This window comes from Euleptes europaea, chromosome 8 (assembly GCF_029931775.1).
Source record: "Euleptes europaea isolate rEulEur1 chromosome 8, rEulEur1.hap1, whole genome shotgun sequence".
Lineage (NCBI taxonomy): Eukaryota > Metazoa > Chordata > Lepidosauria > Squamata > Sphaerodactylidae > Euleptes > Euleptes europaea.
The window spans coordinates 27246979-27265397 of record NC_079319.1 but is presented as its reverse complement, the minus strand read 5'-3'; the positions used below and the strand labels follow the sequence as shown (position 1 = coordinate 27265397).

The following is an 18419-nucleotide window of genomic DNA, read 5'->3' as shown; positions in this document are numbered from 1 at the left end:
CGCCTTAGCTTCTTTCCGTCTCGAAGCAGGCAGTCCTTCATTGCTGTTGTGGTAACAGTGTTGCATAGAACAATACAAGTTAAGACGCTTTTTGCTGAAGGCCGTTCACCAGTTTTAGATGCTTCAGCAACCCTGTTTAGGTAACCATGGCTGTAGCTGAGGAAGTACTACAAGGCATGTGCGGCCTTGCTGTGCTCTTCTTAAAGAAGGCCAGGGGGAAAGAAGAGCAGGTGCATCAGCGGTTTTAGCTTCTGGGCAGAAGCTGCTGCATCAGCTCCTTTAATTGCAGACTTAGGCCCCGGCTATTTGGAATGAAACCTTACTCAGGCAGAGCATAATATCGCCTGTGCTTTTGGAACAGGTCAGAACATTTTGTGTTACGGTTAAACAGATTCATTCTCCTGACAGTTAGAATACAGTGGGATTAAGCGCACCCTAGAGCCAAGCCATCTCCACGCTATAGTTAATAATGTATGAAGCATAAATTAAGGCTGTTTTTACAGGTTAAAAAAAATTCATCGTTTGTGAATAACTTCAAGAAATCCAGCTTTATTCCACAGCCTAATAGGTTAGGCTGTATACTTAATAACTTCAGGCCTTCTCCAGTTAAGACTTCCTTCTGTTGTATTTGGTATCTTTCCCAACAGTTCAGTTTTCTTTTAGAGTCTTAGAAGGTAGAGAATTGATACAGATGTATTCGGGTACTTCACTTCTTTTCAGAGCTCTTTGGGGGAGTGATTATTCCTCCAGTAGACATGGGGGACAACTGACCTGGCACCGCAACAGCTGCCTCAAAGTTAGCTTCTTCCTGTTTAATTAAATAAAGTTTTATTACTTTTAGTAAACCTAGTAGTAATAGTAATACACCTGTAGTAACTATCCAGTTAGCTTGTTTAATACGGTAGCAGCTTACCAGCAGGGCAGAAAGGTGTTCTTGTTATCTCTAGTCTGAATGGAAGTTCCATATAGCTGTTTTATCATCCTTGAGTTTCACATGTGTACACCACCCACTCAGAGCACCTTTTGAGCACATGAAGCTGCCTTATACTGAAGCCCTTTAAACAGATCTGGGAGGCACAGTTCTGTTTAAAGGGCCCCCTGAAGGCGCGCAGGGCCGAATTTTCCCCCAAACTCCGGATCCCCCCGAATTTCCGGGGATCCGAAGCAGGGGAGTTCGGACTTCGGCACGGCCCGAATAAAAACGGCCCGAATTTTGCCGAAGCCGAACTATACCTAATCCAGATATCTCCCAGGTTCCCCGAGCAGTTCTTTCTGCCCCCTTGGAACATTAAACGGACAGGGTGATTTCATCCCTTCTCCAGTGCAGCCGTCTGCCTTCCTTGGCTACTAAGTCACACAGGAGGAAAGTTTCCCAAGGTCAGGACGCACCGCTATGGGGAAAGTTGGGACGCAAGGAAAATCCACAACTCAGTGCCTTCTGCCATTACAGGTTCCAAGTGTCATCACATCGTGAATGAGTGGTGTAGGGAAGAGGGTGTCTTTTTTAAATGCTGAAGACGTTATCACTCAGCTTTTAAAGCACAAGCTGTCTTTTGTTATTCCCCCTTAGGAAGGTTTAGTTTCAGGGCTCAAAGATGATGCGACACAGCTCCATAAACTGAGCTCTCAGCATTTTGTTTCTGAAACAGGTCCCCCTTTCAGAGCAGGACCAGTGTATTTTTATGCCGACTTTCTCTACCACTTAAAGGAGAATCAAACCGGCTTACAATCACCTTCAGTGTTTCTCCCTCCCCCCCCCCAATTTCACCAACTGAAATGGCCCCACAGAACTACTATTAGCCTGACTGGGGAAACAGCTCCCAAGGGCGATTTCAGAAAGAGAACCGCATAAACCCCCCACCCCACCCCTTGGGCCATGGTCCTACTTTTAATCAAGCCCCCCCCCCCCCCATATGCCTGGTTTTAGAGAAGTGCTGCAGTTAGATGGTAGACTCAGGACATGTCAATTTAAAAAGCAACCGAATGCATCAAAACACTAGCACCTCTGACCCATATCCGCCCTAGTTCTGGTCCAAACCAACCCTTCGCTTTCCTGCAAGCAAGTACATGGATAGCTAAAAAGGCAGTTGACTGGCTTAGAGAGAATACAGACACCATTCAAGTCTTCACTCCCAGGAACGCAAATATTTTATCATAGTGTAATATTGGAGAATGTTATGGTAACTCTAATTAGCAGTTTGAAAAGTTGGCCAGTTTGGATTAAAGAAGTGATAAGCGGGAGACCTGCGGGAGAACATCTCATTTCCCCCTTGACACTGCTTTTCCTTTTCTGAGAGCCCCCATAGCCACTCACTTTTTTTTTGCCAATCTACCTTTATCTGCTCCCCTCAAAGATTCTTCTTTTCACTTTCTTTTTATTTATATCCCACTTTTTCTCCCTGCTTGGGGACTCAAAGTGGCTTTTCACATCATTCCTCCCTCCACCACTTAATCCTCACAATAACCCTGTGAGAATAGTAGGTTAGGCTGAGAGATTGCCCAAAGTCACCTAGTAGACTTCCATGGCTGAGGAGGGGATTCGAACCTGGTTGTCCCAGATGATAGTTTTATACTGACCGCTACATGATGCCAGCCCTTTCCTATCCCTGGCAGCTACTCCCTGAGATACATCTGGCCAAGTTGCACAGTGGGGAACATGCATGGACTTGAAGGGAAACACATACTCCCTTGCATCCTTCTCACACTATTTCCTCTTTCCCTCCACTTTATTTAATAGCTTGCGCTTCAAAGAATCCAGGAAGCACTACACTTCATATCTTCAGGTAGCGCTCATTCCGACACAGCTGTCTCCACTACAGGACAACACCTTTAACCCCTACATGAGCCATTTTGTAGTTGGTTGCATCCCTCTATGGTAGCCATTTTGCAGTGGCAGCCATTAGCGTCTCACAATTCCTGAAGTTCCTACTGGCACAAGATTGGGGGCTGCTGATATAACCTTAACTGGTTATGTTTCAAAGTAGGCTTAATGCATAGCATCTTTTTAACAGTACTAACAGAGAGGGTGTCCTGACCTGGATGGCCCAGGCTAGCCTGATCTCGTCAGATCTCAGAAGCTAAGCAGGGTCAGCCCTGGTTAGTATTTGGATGGGAGACCAACAAGGAATACCAGGGTTGCTGTGCAGAGGAAGGCACTGGCAAACCACCTCTGTTAGTCTCTTGCCATGAAAACCCCAAAAGGAGTCGCCATAAGTCGGCTGCGACTTGAAGGCACTTCACACACACGCACAACAGAGAGGGTGGGAAATTACTGCCACTACCCAGATGAAATTAGGTCAAAGGCAAAAGTTAGTCTTACCAGCATGTCCAGGTAGTTGGTGTGGGTTTGTATATTATGTCTGTTTTCTCCTGCAATTTTCTTAAAGTTCTTCAATTTTACCGGGGCTTTTTTTGCTACCTTGACAAATGGTCTCATCCATTCTACGCATTCTGAAATACTGTTCCAGTCTAAGCCTAAGAAACAAAAAAAGGAATCTAGTTAAGTTACATAATTGGTTCTTACACAAGGTTGCACAAAGTTACCCCCCTACTACGCATCCGTTACCCTGCCTTTCCTCCATGAGCCCTGGGTGTTGTACTGTGTTCCTCATATCCCCATTTTATCCTAACAAGGCTATTAGATTAGCCTAATGTCATCCAGTGAGCGCCATAGTGACCTTAAACACCTACTGTAATAAACTGGCAGCACATTTGATCATATAGTAGCCTTTAGAGATTACATTTAAAATGAGAAAACAATCCTATTTAAACAATATCTACTTATGTTAAGTTAATGAACAAATCTCTTTAATGAACAGATCTCTCTCTAAGTACACCACTTTCAGATATTCAAAACACTTCACACTGGTTATTCCCATAGTCTTTAGAGCAGCCTTGTAAGGCCAATTATAATCCTGTATTGCAGACAGGGCTTGGAGCTTGGTCACTTGGTGATTTCGTGACAGAGATTTGAATAACTCCCTGACTGACAGCTCAGTATTAGCCACTACACTAGCTATTGTTGTAACAAGGCCATTTCACTGTCCTCTTGCACAGAAATACTAGGTCAGAGAGAACGGCTCACAGTTCCATCACTGCTTCAAGTTGAAACCCAGTGACCACAACCCAGAGAAGCAAGGCCAGCAGGGGTCAAGAGCTGCATAACCACACCTGTTAGTCAAAGCAGCTTAGAACAGCATTCTCCCCTCCTCCATTACAATAACAACCTTGTGAGATAGAAAAGAGAGCACCTTAAAGACCAACAAAATTTCTGGCAGGGTATGAGCTTTAGTGACCCACAGCTTACTTCTACAGATACCATCGTGATCTATCTCCTTGTAAGGTAGGTCAGGCTGACAGTATGTGACAGGCCTAGTGAGCTCCAATGGTAGAAGGGGGGATTTGAACCCAGGATTCTAGTCTGACCCACTATCCCCCAGACCACACTAGCTCTCATCATGTAGGTCATAGGCAACAAATGTGGGTCCCACCAGCGCAGCTCCCAGCTCTTCCTTTGCAAGCACATATGCCCCTTCCCAATAAGGAAAGGTGTTCTCCCCCCCTCTTGCTTGGTTCCAGTACTTTTAGCAGGAGAGATTGATAGAAATACATATTTAAAAACAGTTGACTCATTGTAGGGCTAGGATTTTGTTGTTGGAACCTGCTGGTATCCAATGACTGGATGAAGATATGGGGGGAGTGGAAGAAATCCAAATTTAAGTAGCTGCACAGTCCAGAATGCTAGGACCTGCTGTAGATGGGAAGCTCACAAGAATGCAGTTGGAGGTTTTTCAGCTGTACACTCTAATATCTTAAAGGGAAATATTTCCATCTTAACTTCAGACTTCAATCCAGTTTGCATCCAAATATACAAGTAGAAGCACAAGAATGTTATTTTGTCATACCTGACACTTTCTTAACTAGTTCTACTGAGGTATAATGGCAAGTTGCAGCAGCCGCCAATGTCCTGTACTGGAAATCCAGGGAACTGACGTCTAGAATACAGAGATCTAAGAGCTGTAAAGGAAGCCAACCATTTTGTTAGAAAGATTCAAATTATAACCACTCTGAAGTGGCGCAATGCAAACCCCCCTTTACTTCAGCTCCAGTTTGAGAGAACCATCTAACTGTATGGCGTATCTCCATTTCAGCCAATTACCATGTCATAGCCCTAGCAAAGTACAAATGGTACCCTTTTCTTGCTAAGGCACCAGAAACAGCAATGGTCTTTTTTTGCTTTTTACACCAAATCCTCTCAGTGTTTTAAAAAGTCTGCCCCACATATTAAGCTCATGTTACTTGAGCGATACAACCAGTCATTTTCACAATATTTTTAACCCTGAGCTTTAAAAACAGGGTTAACCACAAGGAGTTTTTATCAGTCAGCTATAGTTTAAGTGGATTAAGCTGAAAGCTATTTATGACTAAACAGCTGAGCTGTAAATCACACTGTTCAATACTGCACAGGTGCCGACTTATTAGTAGATACAGCTTTTAATAGAAGGGCCCTCTAGACCAGGGGTGTCAAACAGAAGGTCCGCGGGTCGGATGTGGCCCCTTGAGAGATCCAACCCGCAAGGCAGCCGCTCTCCCCACTCACAATCTGGGCTGGAGAGGCATGGCCCAACCCGACCAAGTGACATATCATATCCGGCCCTCAACAATTGAGTTTAACACCCATGCTCTAGACAGTTAAAACAGAATAGGTTGATAGCTTGTTTGCATCTTGTGCTAGGAGAAGTGGTACTTTCCATCTTCCCACTTGCCAAGATTATACCACCCCAGAAGGGAAGAATCAGTTCTCATTATCAAGGTTTTCAGGCTGAGGCAATCTTCCCACCCATTTAAAAACAAAAAAGCCAGGGTGCATGGGGAAGAATGACAAAGTTTCAGAAGGAACTGTGACAGAAGGCTGTTCTGAGAGCATGGTAGAAGAAGAGTTGGTTTTTATATGCAGACTTTCTCTGCCACTTAAGGGAGAATCAAACCGGCTTACAATCACCTTCCCTTCGCCTCCCCACAACAGACACCCTGTGAGGTAGGCAAGGCTGAGAGAGAATGACTTGCCCAAGGTTACCCAGCTGGCTTTGTGTGTAGGAGTGGGGAAACAAATCCAGTTCACCAGATTAGCCTCCACTGCTCATGTGGAGTGGGGAATCAAAACCTGGTTCTCCAGATCAGACTCCACCACTCCAAACCACAGCTCTTAACCACTACACCACGTTGGCTCTCCAGCTAGTATCAAGACTAGGATCTGGGAGACCCAGGTTCAAATCCCCAGATTGCAATGGAAGCTCGGAGGCAACGCTGAGCTATTTGCACTGTCTCTGCTTCATAGGATTGGTGTTGTGAGTTTGAAACGGAAGCAGGGAGAACATTGTGAGCTCTTTTGGTGGCCCTTTCCTTGCAAAGGATGCTTCCACAAAAAGGTTTTGCTCCAGTTTCGTGGTCAAACCAGAGCTGTGGGGTTTTTTGTTTTTTTTTGGAGGGGGGCAGAATATCCACATGACATTGTCCCCTAGCCATCCACTTAGGATGGTTTCACCCTGCTTTGCTACAATCTTTCCTAAACCTGATTTGGTACAATCTTTAACAGAAAGACCACCATCAAAACACATTCGTATGCCAGGTGGATGGGAAGGTGTTCATTTTTGCATTCCCTACCCATGCTGGCACCATATTCTTTACCTCAGCTGCTGTGCATCTATTTCCCCCCACCCCTGGGGGACTTTTTCAGGGCTTCACTAACCTATATTGCTATAGTTATACCATTATAACAACTTAAAAAAAAAAGCTACAGAATAACCATTATAAGAGGTTACTGTCTTGTCCCTTTTTGCTGCAGAGATATAAGGGGGAAACATCTTCACCACAAAGAGAGGGAGAGACATTTATAAAAAATATAATGAACGCTGAGAATTCAGAGGGCTTGCCAGATAAGGAAGTTACAGCAATATGTCAATTGCCAATTTTTAAAGAGATCCTGAAAAAAACCTCCAGTGGTGCTGGGAAGGAATTGTGGCAAGGAAAGTAAGGGTAAGAATGCCATGTGGGTGCCCCACTGCTACTGAGAACACCTTAAGCATGAAAGCTACATGGAGAGACATCACCATGTGGAAGCAATCAAGAAAAGAATCTGCACGCAATTTGATACCAAGCACAATGCGCATTACACAAGTTCTCAAACACAATGTATGTTATTATTCTCCAGCACAAACACTGCATCCCATCACAGAGAACACAGCAAAAGTAGTACCACTCTAGACTATTCAGTAAATATCATGTAGGTGGGTGAAGAGGGAGATGGAAGAGCGGTAAGCTACTGTCAGTGCAGTTACGCCCACTGATTTCATTAGGAGTAGTTCTGCAGAGGATTGCACTGTGCATGATGAAGAGCTTAGGGCATTTCTGGCACATGGTTTCTTGCCCTACATCACAAAACCAGCCTTCTCATGTTTTTTAGACTGACAGGCAAGGCAAGATGTCTCCCCTCCCACAAGTCACTCCCATCCACTGCCAAGTGACAGTGTATCCATGCTAGAAATGCATTGCTCACTTAACAGCTGTTACAAACCCCACATGCTGGAATGGGTACTCACCTGTGCTATTTGAATAAACATTTCCTGAGAATACTGAGGTACCAGCACCTTTGGGATATCTTCCAGAGCATCCACTTGGAGATAAAGTTTGAGCCAAGAGACTATCGTTACTGGGCAGAGCTCCCACTTTAGAGCCTGTGTTTCATGAAGATAAAAGTGAAATGCTTTAGCCCCTCCCTGTGTATAGTATGAGACAATACAGTAGTTTACTGTATCTCGGGTTGATGGGGAAAACTGCATGAGATGTATGGAATTGCTTGCTTGCTTTTACTGGGTTGTCTTTTCATCAAAATGAGACTCAAACCAGTGTTTGGATACTCGGTGAGAGCCAAGATGGGACTTGGGGACATGCATCGCAGGCCTAGTTCACTCGAGATGAACTGGCATCTTACCCACCATATACCCAGGAAGATATGGCTAGAGCCTACAGCATTTCTATACTACCACAAGCCATTGGTTGCTTAACTAGTAACCCTCTAAATCCTGTAGAATCAGAATTATCTCCCCTCAAATGCTAAGTTTTAAATGATACACTCTTCATGAAAAATGCACTCTGTAACATGCCACTCAGGGCTGTATGTATATCATTCACTAATATTTCCTGCTGAACCAGTTAGAATTTTGAAGATAATTGTTGTGTTTTTTCCAACTTAGTAAACAGCTATCTCTTATTTTTTATCCTTCCTCCTCCCAAAATCCTAGGAGTTTCCGCTTCATTTTTATTTCCCATGGGGTGGTTCAGCTGGGAAATCCCAGTTGGCATAAAGACTCCCAGATAGCTTCATGGCTGAGTAAGGTCTGGAACCTTTATCTCCCTGGGCCTAGTCTGGCACTAACCGCTACACCATGCTGTCCCAATGATCAACACCTTTGTTACCTTTAATATAATGAGTTCCATCCTTATAATGTCGTCTTCACTGCAAGCACCATCAGTAACATATGCAAATTCCTGTAGCTTGGGAGCATATATTTCCTTATTACAGCAGGAAAAAGAGAGAATGGTAGGACAGACATAAGACAACTGTTTTTAACAGTGTTTTCCAGAGTATTTTACAACCCTGTTTAGCAGATCACCACTACAGAATAAACACAGGTTCAGTTTAGATGCTTAGACACACACTGATGGGTTTGTGACCTAGCAGTCATCCCATGAAGCAGCTGGATGGGCAAGTTGATGCCAGTTTACTGGAGAACCATCATGAATGCACATGGTTCTGGTGGCAGTGTGTCCATCGCCCTTGTAGAGGGTCTAATTCACACAACTGCAGCTCCACACAATCTGAGATCTGTCGCCAGCCCACAGCAACCCTCTCCACTCTCATGAATAAATACTGGAGTGCAGGAAAAGGTGCTAAAAGGTTTCTGAACTGGACCACTGTCCTTTGCAAGGTTGTTTTGAGCAAGGCAGAAGAACTAGAACTGGAACATGAAACGAGCAGTGCTAGGGTCGCGTCTGTTATACTATCCAGAGACCACACTGGCTCTACAAATTTATAGAGGTTCAATCAACAATTGAAAGAGACGCTCTGCCTCCTAATTACACGATGCACAAAAATAAGCCTAATTTCCTACCCAAAAAAAAAGAAAACTGAACAAATGCACAACAGCCATCCAACACCACAGCTTGCAAGTAGGGGGGAAAATCTTCATGATGACAAGACTCCATTTGCAAAGTAATTAAGGAGGTAGCATTATTTTGGCACATGAGCTTCTAAGCCATATATTACACTACAATCGGAGAAATTTAAGCAAGCCATCCAAGTTTCAATTCAGATTCCCTTAGTAGTCTGATCTTAAACTCCCAGGTCCGAGAGTAAACACCCAGATAATTTTTTAAGGACAAGGAAGCCTGCCAGTTAATAGATTTACTCAAAAATGAAGCTAGCTCCAGATAAAGCGGCTAAAGTATGCAGTGTCCAGGTTTGTGGGTAAATGCTTTCCATAGCTCTTGCCACTGTATGATCAGTTTAGATTTGATGGGTGTAAACAACTGTTTGCCATTTGCAAGAACAAACAAGTTCCTCAATCATTTTTTACTTTTGCCCTGGGCCAGTTAGAACTTTCACTGTCAGTCACTTAAATTAAGTCTATTATAATCTACTGGTTTAAACATTCTCTTTCTTAGCTGCTTCATCAAGGAAGGTCTTAGTTGTCTTGGACAACTAAAGTAATCTGGATGCATAGACAAAAAGTTTCACTTACCTCAAGCTTAGAAGCAATGAACAGTGTTGTAATTCCTATGAGTTGAAGCATAGTTTTGTTTATATTTTTTTGAGTCAGCATGAATCGATCAAAAAAGTCTTGTGCTAAATAGAAGGTTTCTCTGTGGAGTGTGTACACTTCGCATACCTGTAACAGATTGAACCTCATGGTTATGGCATGCTTCACTATAGAACAACAGTCCAAAACATGAACAGAACATTGCTTTTTGAGCAGTTCTTAAATTGAAGCCAGAGCTATGCTGATCCTATGAGTACAGGTTAACTCTGTACCTTGTATTTCCTTAACATAACCACTGAAATGGTTATTTCACAGTATCATAAATACTGGGAGGGAATATTGCAGTCACAACCATATCCCTGTTTAGAATGAAGGCCCACTGCAAGTTACTTTAGATTGACACAAGTTCTCAATTTCCCTATAAATTCAGTAACTAAAAGAATATTAATTTCCCTGCTTCACTTAAGCTTAATGCTGCATCCAAGGTGCAGCAAGAGAATAAAAGTCTAAAACTAAAGAACAAATGGTTGATTTTTGGTCCAGTACTTCAGAATATTGTCTGACATGAAGATGCCCTCTAGAGTCAGACCATTCTGTCAGGGTCAGCACTGTCTACTCTGACTGGCAGCAGCTCTCCAAGGTCTTTCACACCTCCTACCAACTGTTCCTTTTAACTGAAGATGCAAGAGATTGAACCTGGGACCTTCTATATGCAAAGCAGATGCTCTACTTCTGAGCCAGGCCTCTCGCTAAAGTACAAGTCTCCGTATTGTACTCACCTCTAGAAGCCAGTCTAATAGAATTGATCTCATGTGTGGTTGTAGGTTCGAGTGTAGAGATGTGAAATGTTTGCAGTGAAAATATTTGTTCTCTTTCTTTAAAATGTTGAACCAGACATCTTTAGAGCTTCCCCAACTAGAAACAAGACATACAAAATTAAGTTTTGTCAGCAAAAACAGGAAAAAGAAAATAAGCTGCTTTTGTCTCATGGCAACATAACAGATATTGTATGGGCAAGAGCTCAAGGGCAACAGGTTTAGAAGCCAGATACCATGATTCAGAAATTAATCCAGTGGACTGGCCTGATCAAAACTTGTGAAATGAACACTTTGGAAAATTCAAAAGGTCTTTACTGGACTCATCTGTCAAAGTTTGTTGAATGAGAAAATGAGAATGCAAGAAACAACTGTAAGCCTATGGTCAATACCCAAGCAATTAGAAAATCAAATAGCACAGAAACCATTTAATAGATCATATGCCTGTGCTTTTAATAGTAATCATTTCCAAGCACAAGACTTTCATGACTTAAGACAAGCAGTTTAACCACTGATGTAGGAGGGGAAAAAAACCCAACCGATCTTCCTCCAAGGTTCAAGGAGCGCCTATCCTCTCTGTTAAGCAGGTGAGGCCTTGAGATAAGTGACTGGCTCCAAAGTCACTCAGTGTGCTTTATTAACAGTGGGGATTTGAATCCTGGTCCTCTCCAGTCCCCGCTATTACATTCAGTATGCTTATTTTACCATGAAGAAGTTAAAAAAAATAGACTGCACTTGTCAGTTTCATACCAAGTCACAAAACTTGCTAAAAATCATGCCAGTTCCACCATGGGGAGAAAGGACACAAGGAACAAGATGCAACATATTCTGTGTGCAAACATGGAGGGTTCCCTAAATCTCACCGCCTTCTTCCAGTTCAAGCCACAAGTTGCTCATATATGGCTGTACAACAGAAATGACTGAACTGTAGCTATGATCTTTTAATGTCAGATAGCGTTAACCCCCCTCCCACACAGGCAGTGTTTCTTCCCTCTGGTTGGCATCATAAAAAGTTAAAATAATAACAATTTTGTAACTAAATTCAAACTTCAGTTTTTATCATCAGCCAGCATGGTCAAGTGGTTAAAAGCGGTGGTTTGGGCCAGTGGACTCTAATCTGGAGTACCGGGTTTGATTCCCTACTCCTCCACATGAGTGATGGACTGTAATCTGGTGAACCGGGTTGGTTTCCCCACTCCTACACATGAAACCAGCTGGGTGACCTTGGGCAAGTCACACTCTCTCAGCCCCACCTACCTCGCAGGGTGTCCGTTGTGGGTAGGGGAAGGGAAGGCGATTGTAAGCCAGTTTGATTCTTCCTTAAGTGGTAGAGAAAGTCGGCATATAAAAACTAACTTTTCTTTTTCTTCACCTTGATCTCACATTGTTTATTGTGCTAGTCCTTGCACAAGAACCAAATCAAAGATACTCTAGGTGTACATAATTCAGGAAGCCGGTTTTGGAGCCTTGTTCTCCGAGTCAATATATCAAAGTATAACGAACCTTGCGACAGCTTTTTTAAAAAAATGGTCGACTTACCTAAGTTCAGGTAAAGGTGACGGATTTATGAAGAGGTTTCTGAATCTGTATTTTTTGAATCTGGAAAAGTCAGTAGTTGGTGTTTCTTTGTGAGGAGTTTCTATTATAATGCAAGGAGAGACACCTCCAGAGATCATAGGTGGCCAACAGCTCTGTAATAAAATATTAAGTGCCAGCTTAAGCAACAACAACAAAAATCAAACACAGAATGCTGCCCCAGCCCTGGGAAGCAGTTTCTAATGTCCATTTATCAGATGGTGGACTACAAGTGTTGCAGCAGGAAACTCCTGTCATCCAGGATGCTGGATAATTGTTTAATCAAAACATTTCCAAGTCCTTTATTATACATTTTGGGAAGTACCATTCTTAACAGAATATACTGTTAGTCTACGATGCAGATGCAACTGTAAAGTACACAAGACTAAGCAGCCAGCATGGTGTAGTGGTTAAGAGCGGTGGTTTGGAGCGGTGGAGTCTGATCTGGAGAACTGGGTTTGATTCCCCTCTCCACATAAGCGGCGGAGGCTAATCTGGTGAACTGGATTTGTTTCCCCACTCCTACACATGAAGCCAGCTGGGTGACCTTGGACAAGTCACTCTCTCTCAGCCCCACCTATCTCACAGGGTGTCTGTTGTGGGAAGGGAAGGTGATTGTAAGCCGGTTTGATTCTCCCTTAAGTGGTAGAGAAAGTCGGCATATAAAAAACCAGCTCTTCTCTTCTTCAATTGCTATAATTAAGCTAACTACACAAGCTACATATGTATTTCTGGGGCAGGTTAAACTTTACATACTCCCTAACACAAATACAACTTCTCCCTCTGCACCCTAAATATGGAAAGGCTCTTCACATTGAACATCATGTGCACATCCGAGCAGTGTGTACACTGAACTACGGCTGAGTCAAAATTCTTCCCCAAACTTTGTTAAAAGTTGGATCCTGCTGACAAGTTGGCAGTTGTTGCTTTTTTTCCGGGAATGCTGTGAATGCTGTCAGCCTACCAGCTGGGGCAGTCACGCTTAGCCCCACTTTTTGCTCTCTCATGGTAACTTTAGAGGGAGGGCAGGAAGCAGTTTATTTATGCTAGTTACATGGCGCCGTCACCAAACAAGAGAAACCAAGTTTGGCCATGTGAGAATGTTTAAAAGCAAACCGTAACAATGGCAATGTGTGTCTGCCCTGGTTATGGTGAAGGTGCTGCACAAAAAGATACTGAGCAGCAGCAGCAGGGAATATAGTTGCAGCCAGACCACAAAAAGACAAAAGAGGACTTTAAAAAAATGAATGGGAAGGTACTTCCCATGCGTAGTATAGTGGTCAAGAGCAGTGGTTTGGAGCGGTGGAGTCTGATCTGGAGAACCGGGTTTGATTCCCCACTCCTCCACATGAGCGACAGAGGCTAATCTAGTGAACTGGATTTATTTCTCCACTCCTCCACATGAAGCCAGCTGGGTGACCTTGGGCTAGTCACAGCTCTCTTAGAGCTCTCTCAGCCCCACCTACCTCACAGGGTGTCTATTGTGGGGAGGGGAAGGGAAGAAGAAGAGTTGGTTTTTATATGCCGACTTTCTCTACCACTTAAGGGAGAATCAAACCGGCTTACAAGCACCTTCCTTTCCCCTCCCCACAACAGACACCCTGTGAGGTAGGGGAAGCTGAGAGAATGTGACTTGCTCAAGGTCACCCAGCTGGCTTTGTGTGTAGGAGTGGGGAAACAAATCCAGTTCACCAGATTAGCATCCGCCGCTCATGTGCAGGAGTGGGGAATCAAACCCGGTTCTCCAGATCAGACTCCACCGCTCCAAACCATTGCTCTTAACCACTATACTACTCTGGCTCCAGGGAAGGTGATTGTAAGCCGGTTTGAGTCTCCCTTAAGTGGTAGAGAAAGCTGGCATATAAAAACCAACTCTTCTTCTTCTACTTTCATAAAGCCCCCAGAGACTTCATGTAGAATATCTGATGTTACACATGTTACACATATCAAAGGCAGTAGGTAGGCTGACCCAGTTTCAAGCTAGTTTCGTGGAGAACTCTACATTACCTTAATTTCATACTGATGTCTTGTGTTGGTGTTTTCTTCTTGTCTCTTGGTATCCTTTGAAAGCAAAACAAATGCATATTAAAAAAATCTCTGATATACCATGCCTCGAGATGTTCTCTCCTCCTGACAGTACTATTAAAGCCTTCAGTGTACTCTTAATTTGAGAACACTTTATTAACTTCCAATGACAACATCTATGCAATCAAACATCACAGCTGTAGAAGAGTGGTAATATTTTCTAAGTTTTTTCTCTTAATTAAGGAAGCAAGAAGAAAGCATCAAGTTCTTACAATCAAATCAGAAATATTCTCAGAAGGTACGTAAAGTCTCCATCTCATCGCTTGATTTGCTTCTTCAGAAAATTGTGCCACGAACATGCAGATCTATATTAGATCTACATTTTGTGCTTAATTGCCGTATTTATGTGTGTGTGTGTGTGTATTTCTGTTGCTCATATGTCCAAAGACTTCAGCCACCCAAGATGGTATGCAAATATTACCTTTCTATTACAGAAACAGGAAATCCAAGGTTGCTAGGCAGAGGCAGGCAATGGCAAACCACCTCTGTTCGGCTCTTGCCTTGAAAACCATATGGGGTCGGCATAAGCCAGCTGTGACTTGGTGGCAAAAAATTTAAAATTACAGAAGCAATGCTGAGGCAAAGCGATAATTTAGGGCCACCCAATGAATGAGCCCCATGGTGCAGAGTAATTAGCCGCAGTACTGCAGTCAAAAACTCTGCTCACGACCTGAGTTCGATCCTGACAGGAGTTGGTTTCAGGTAGCCAGCTCAAGGTTGATTCAGCCTGCCATCCTTCTGAGGTCGGTGAAATGAGGACCCAGCTTGCTGTGGGTAAAGGGAAGATGACTGGGGAAGGCACTGGCAAACCACCCCGTAAACAAAGTCTGCCTAGTAAATGTCAGGATGTGACGTCACCCCATGGGTCAGGAATGACCCGGTGCTTGCACAGGGGACTACCTTTTACCTTTTTAATGAATCTGCAGAATAGCTGGGGCCAGCCAGGCAATTCCAACTTCATGTTAACCACCAAACCAACACCTGGCCCAAAGACCTCTTTGCCACTCCTACCCACCTCTATTGCTTTTCTTTTTCTGGTCTGAAGACTCTCTGGCACCTGGAGTTCTTCTGGAGACGTATCCTGGCAGGGCTGGTGCAGTTTAGCTTGTAAACGACTGCTGCAGAAGGTGAAAGAAATTTGTTCAATCAAAATAGCAGCATAATGCGTTGCTACGCATACATTGTAGCTTGTAATAAAAGTGACAAGTTACCTGCGCCTTGACATCTTATTAAGACTCCAGATCCTTGCCTGCAACATGAGGAAGACCATAATGTTTACTCCATCAACCCACGAAATGCTGTTTAGCATAAATTAAGTCCCACTCCCAGCGTTCATACACCAACCAATTACCTCCTCAACTACTGCTACAAAAGTGCAACCAAAAGAATTCATGCATGATCCCATGGGACGTATAGGCAGAAGCATCCTGAACCCCTATCTGGGCACAAGAATATAAGACCAGGAGCACAGAAGTATCCCAAAGAAATGTTGGGGCTCCTTACACCTTTTGACAATATTGTGCTTGGACCATAAAGTCCAAACTGCTCACACTAATGCCGAAGGCCCTCAAAATACTGCACCCCTAGAATAAAGGGGGCTGGAATTGCGGGAATGTCCCATCCCAACATCCCCGGTTAGCACCTTCGAGACGCACACCACGTCTATATCAGAAGGGAGGATGTCACTTTCAAGAGAGAGGATTCATGATCACCCCTCCCACAATTCCATCCACGTATTGGTCAGTTTCAGATTCTAATGTTCCATCAGTGGCCTCCAGCATATTGCTTTAAGTAGCCATTTTCTCCTGTATGTTAAGAGCCTTAGTCTGAGCACCACTTTGTTTGCTGCTTCTGAAAATTGTGCCAAGAACATGCAGATCTATATTAGATCTACATTTTGCGCTTAATTATTCATGTATTTATTTCCATTTATACTCTGCCTACATCTGTCAGAGACTTAAAGTGGCGCTGGTTTGTTGTTTTACACCCAAACTTACCACATACATTAGGAAGACTTCCCATCCCAACACTATTTTTAAGAGCTGAGACGATCTATATGTGCACAGAAAGTTTTTTTTTTTTTTGCATGCAAGAATGTTTTATGCACACCATAAGTAAAACCGACATTTACTTCGCCCCAGAACATTACTGTATACTAGATGGCTTATTATTGCAGAAATAAATATTACAGCTTTCTCTTTCTCTGTCTCCCTAAAGCAAAAAGGCTGCAGTCTCCCCTCTTTTTCTGCCCTAGACACCCGTGGTGGTGGTGGGGGGGGGGGGGTTGCCATTTGTTCTACCCCCCCCCTTCCCCGCAGGCAAGCCGCCTATACGCGGCTCTCTGACCCCGCGCCAAATTTACAGAGAGCGGGGAAGAAAAGGCGGCGGCAAAGGAGGGCAGGCTGGACTGCGGGCGTCTTCCCCGATTGCCGCCACTCTTCACCCCACACTCCGGGGGTGGGGGGGAAGCTGCCGGTGGTCCCAAAAGGGGTGCCACGCCAGGCAATCGCATTGCAAAAGGTCCGGCGAACAGAGTGGCGGGAGAGACCGCAAAATGGGGTGGGGAGAGACCCCTCCCCAATAACTCTTTCCCGCCTCCACGCATCCTAAAAAGGCAAGCCCTAAATTTGCTCCCCAATATATAGGAAATGGGGGCGGGGCTTGAGAAAAGGAGGCAGAGAAAAAGAACTAGAGACCTGATTCGCCCCCCCCCTCCTTAGTCCTTGCCTTAAGCCGGCTTCCCCACCCCCAGTGGAGAAACCCTAAAGTCATATTGACATCCTCCCTTCCCCCAAATATTCCCAACCCCCCCATTTATGCCTCCATCCTGCAGTATGGGTCGCCAGGGGCGATTCTGCAGGTTAGGGTGACTAAGCCCCCCCCCCACCCCTTTCTCTCCCGCCTTCCAGCCCTCCTGGAAGAAAGATTACATGCACCCCCCATCTTTCTTCTCCCCGACCCTATAGATTATGGGGTGGGGGGGTGGGGGGTGGGAGGTGAAGGGCGGGCTCCCCCCGCCCTTTTCCCTCCTTGCACCGAGCCAGCCTCTCTCTTCTCCCTCCAAAAAGCCTCGCTCGCACACGGCCAGGGGGGCAGGCCGGCCAGACGACCCCCCCCGGGAGAAATAGGCTCAAGGGGGGGGAGAGAGAGAGCAATCGGGCTGGATGACGCCAGGTCTCCCGCTGCTCAGGACCCCCCCCCAAAAAAAGAAGGGGGGAGGGGGTGAGACATACAGCAGCAGCCTGGGGGGGAGACACCCCCTCCCCCTGCCTCGACACCCCCCATACGAGGTCCAGGGAGGGATGGGGACGGGGCGGGGGGGGGCCCTGCCACCCCGCCCGATTCTCCCTCCAAAAACCAAGCTGGCGGGCCGGCATCCCGCCTTCCCTCCCTCTCTCGCTTCCTCCTCTCCGGGGGGGTCGCCCACCACGACCCCCCCCCACACACACACACATACGGCCTCCTCTGCAGGGCGCCTCAGAACCGGTGGGGTCGCCCCCTACCCCCCCAACGCCCCCCAACCACAAACACATATTTGCACAGATCTCTTTCTCTCTCTCCCCCCCCCCCCGGTCTCCTTCCACCCAGAGCCAAAGGGGGCCAGCTGCGGAATCGGCGACCCCCCCAAAAACCAACTGTCTCCCCTCAGCCCCTCTTACCGCCCAGACCTGGACTGATCTCAGCTGGCGCCGGCGCCAAGGCGCTATATATAGGGCCGCGGCCGCGCATGCGCAGGGGTGGGTCCCGGCTCAGCCCTCCCGTCAGCGTTCCCGGGCCGCAGATTCTCCCGCCCACTTCGGAACCCCCGGAGCCCCCCACGCCCCGCCCCCTTTTTTGGGGGGGGGGCTGACGGGAGGGAGCCCCCCCACACACACACGCGCGCACACACGCGCGCGCGCGGCCTGCTCCTCCTGGGCGCCCCCCCCCGCTTCTGCTGTCACTTCCTCAGAGGAGGGGGAAGGGGGGGTACAAAGGAGCGCCCGAACGGAATGAAGGCCGAGCAGCCCCCGGACGCAACGCTACACACGCACAGAGAGAGACACGCACACACGCGTCGGCTCTCCCCGCGCGCGGCTGGGCGGCGTCGCTCAGGCCCCGGCGGCAGCGACGCGCCGCTTCCCTCGCA

General features: G+C 45.7%; 1 protein-coding gene across 2 annotated transcripts; it reads right to left on the bottom strand.

The window, feature by feature from the left end:
* Nucleotides 1-634: 634 nt before the first annotated feature.
* On the bottom strand, nucleotides 635-17997 carry CCNE2 (cyclin E2). 2 transcript variants are annotated; one of them, XM_056854412.1, is made up of 12 exons: nucleotides 17953-17997; nucleotides 15505-15542; nucleotides 15309-15411; nucleotides 14216-14269; nucleotides 12173-12324; nucleotides 10598-10733; nucleotides 9801-9947; nucleotides 8476-8571; nucleotides 7599-7733; nucleotides 4905-5016; nucleotides 3320-3474; nucleotides 635-808 (listed from the first exon to the last, which is right to left on the bottom strand). In XM_056854412.1, exons 2-12 carry the CDS (start codon nucleotides 15516-15518, stop codon nucleotides 707-709), a joined length of 1206 nt encoding a protein of 401 aa, XP_056710390.1. In that variant the 5' UTR covers nucleotides 15519-15542; nucleotides 17953-17997; the 3' UTR covers nucleotides 635-706. The 2 variants fall into 2 exon arrangements, with proteins under 2 accessions (XP_056710390.1, XP_056710391.1); XM_056854413.1 differs by having other exon boundaries at nucleotides 15309-15408; nucleotides 17953-17971.
* Nucleotides 17998-18419: the final 422 nt, after the last annotated feature.

Coding starts and splice junctions, on each gene's coding strand:
- CCNE2 (XM_056854412.1), bottom strand. Junction 3,475..4,904: donor ACTAGTTAAGAAAGTGTCAG/GTATGACAAAAT, acceptor TTTGTTTCTTAG/GCTTAGACTGGAACAGTATT. Junction 809..3,319: donor CCAACTACCTGGACATGCTG/GTAAGACTAACT, acceptor TTAATTAAACAG/GAAGAAGCTAACTTTGAGGC.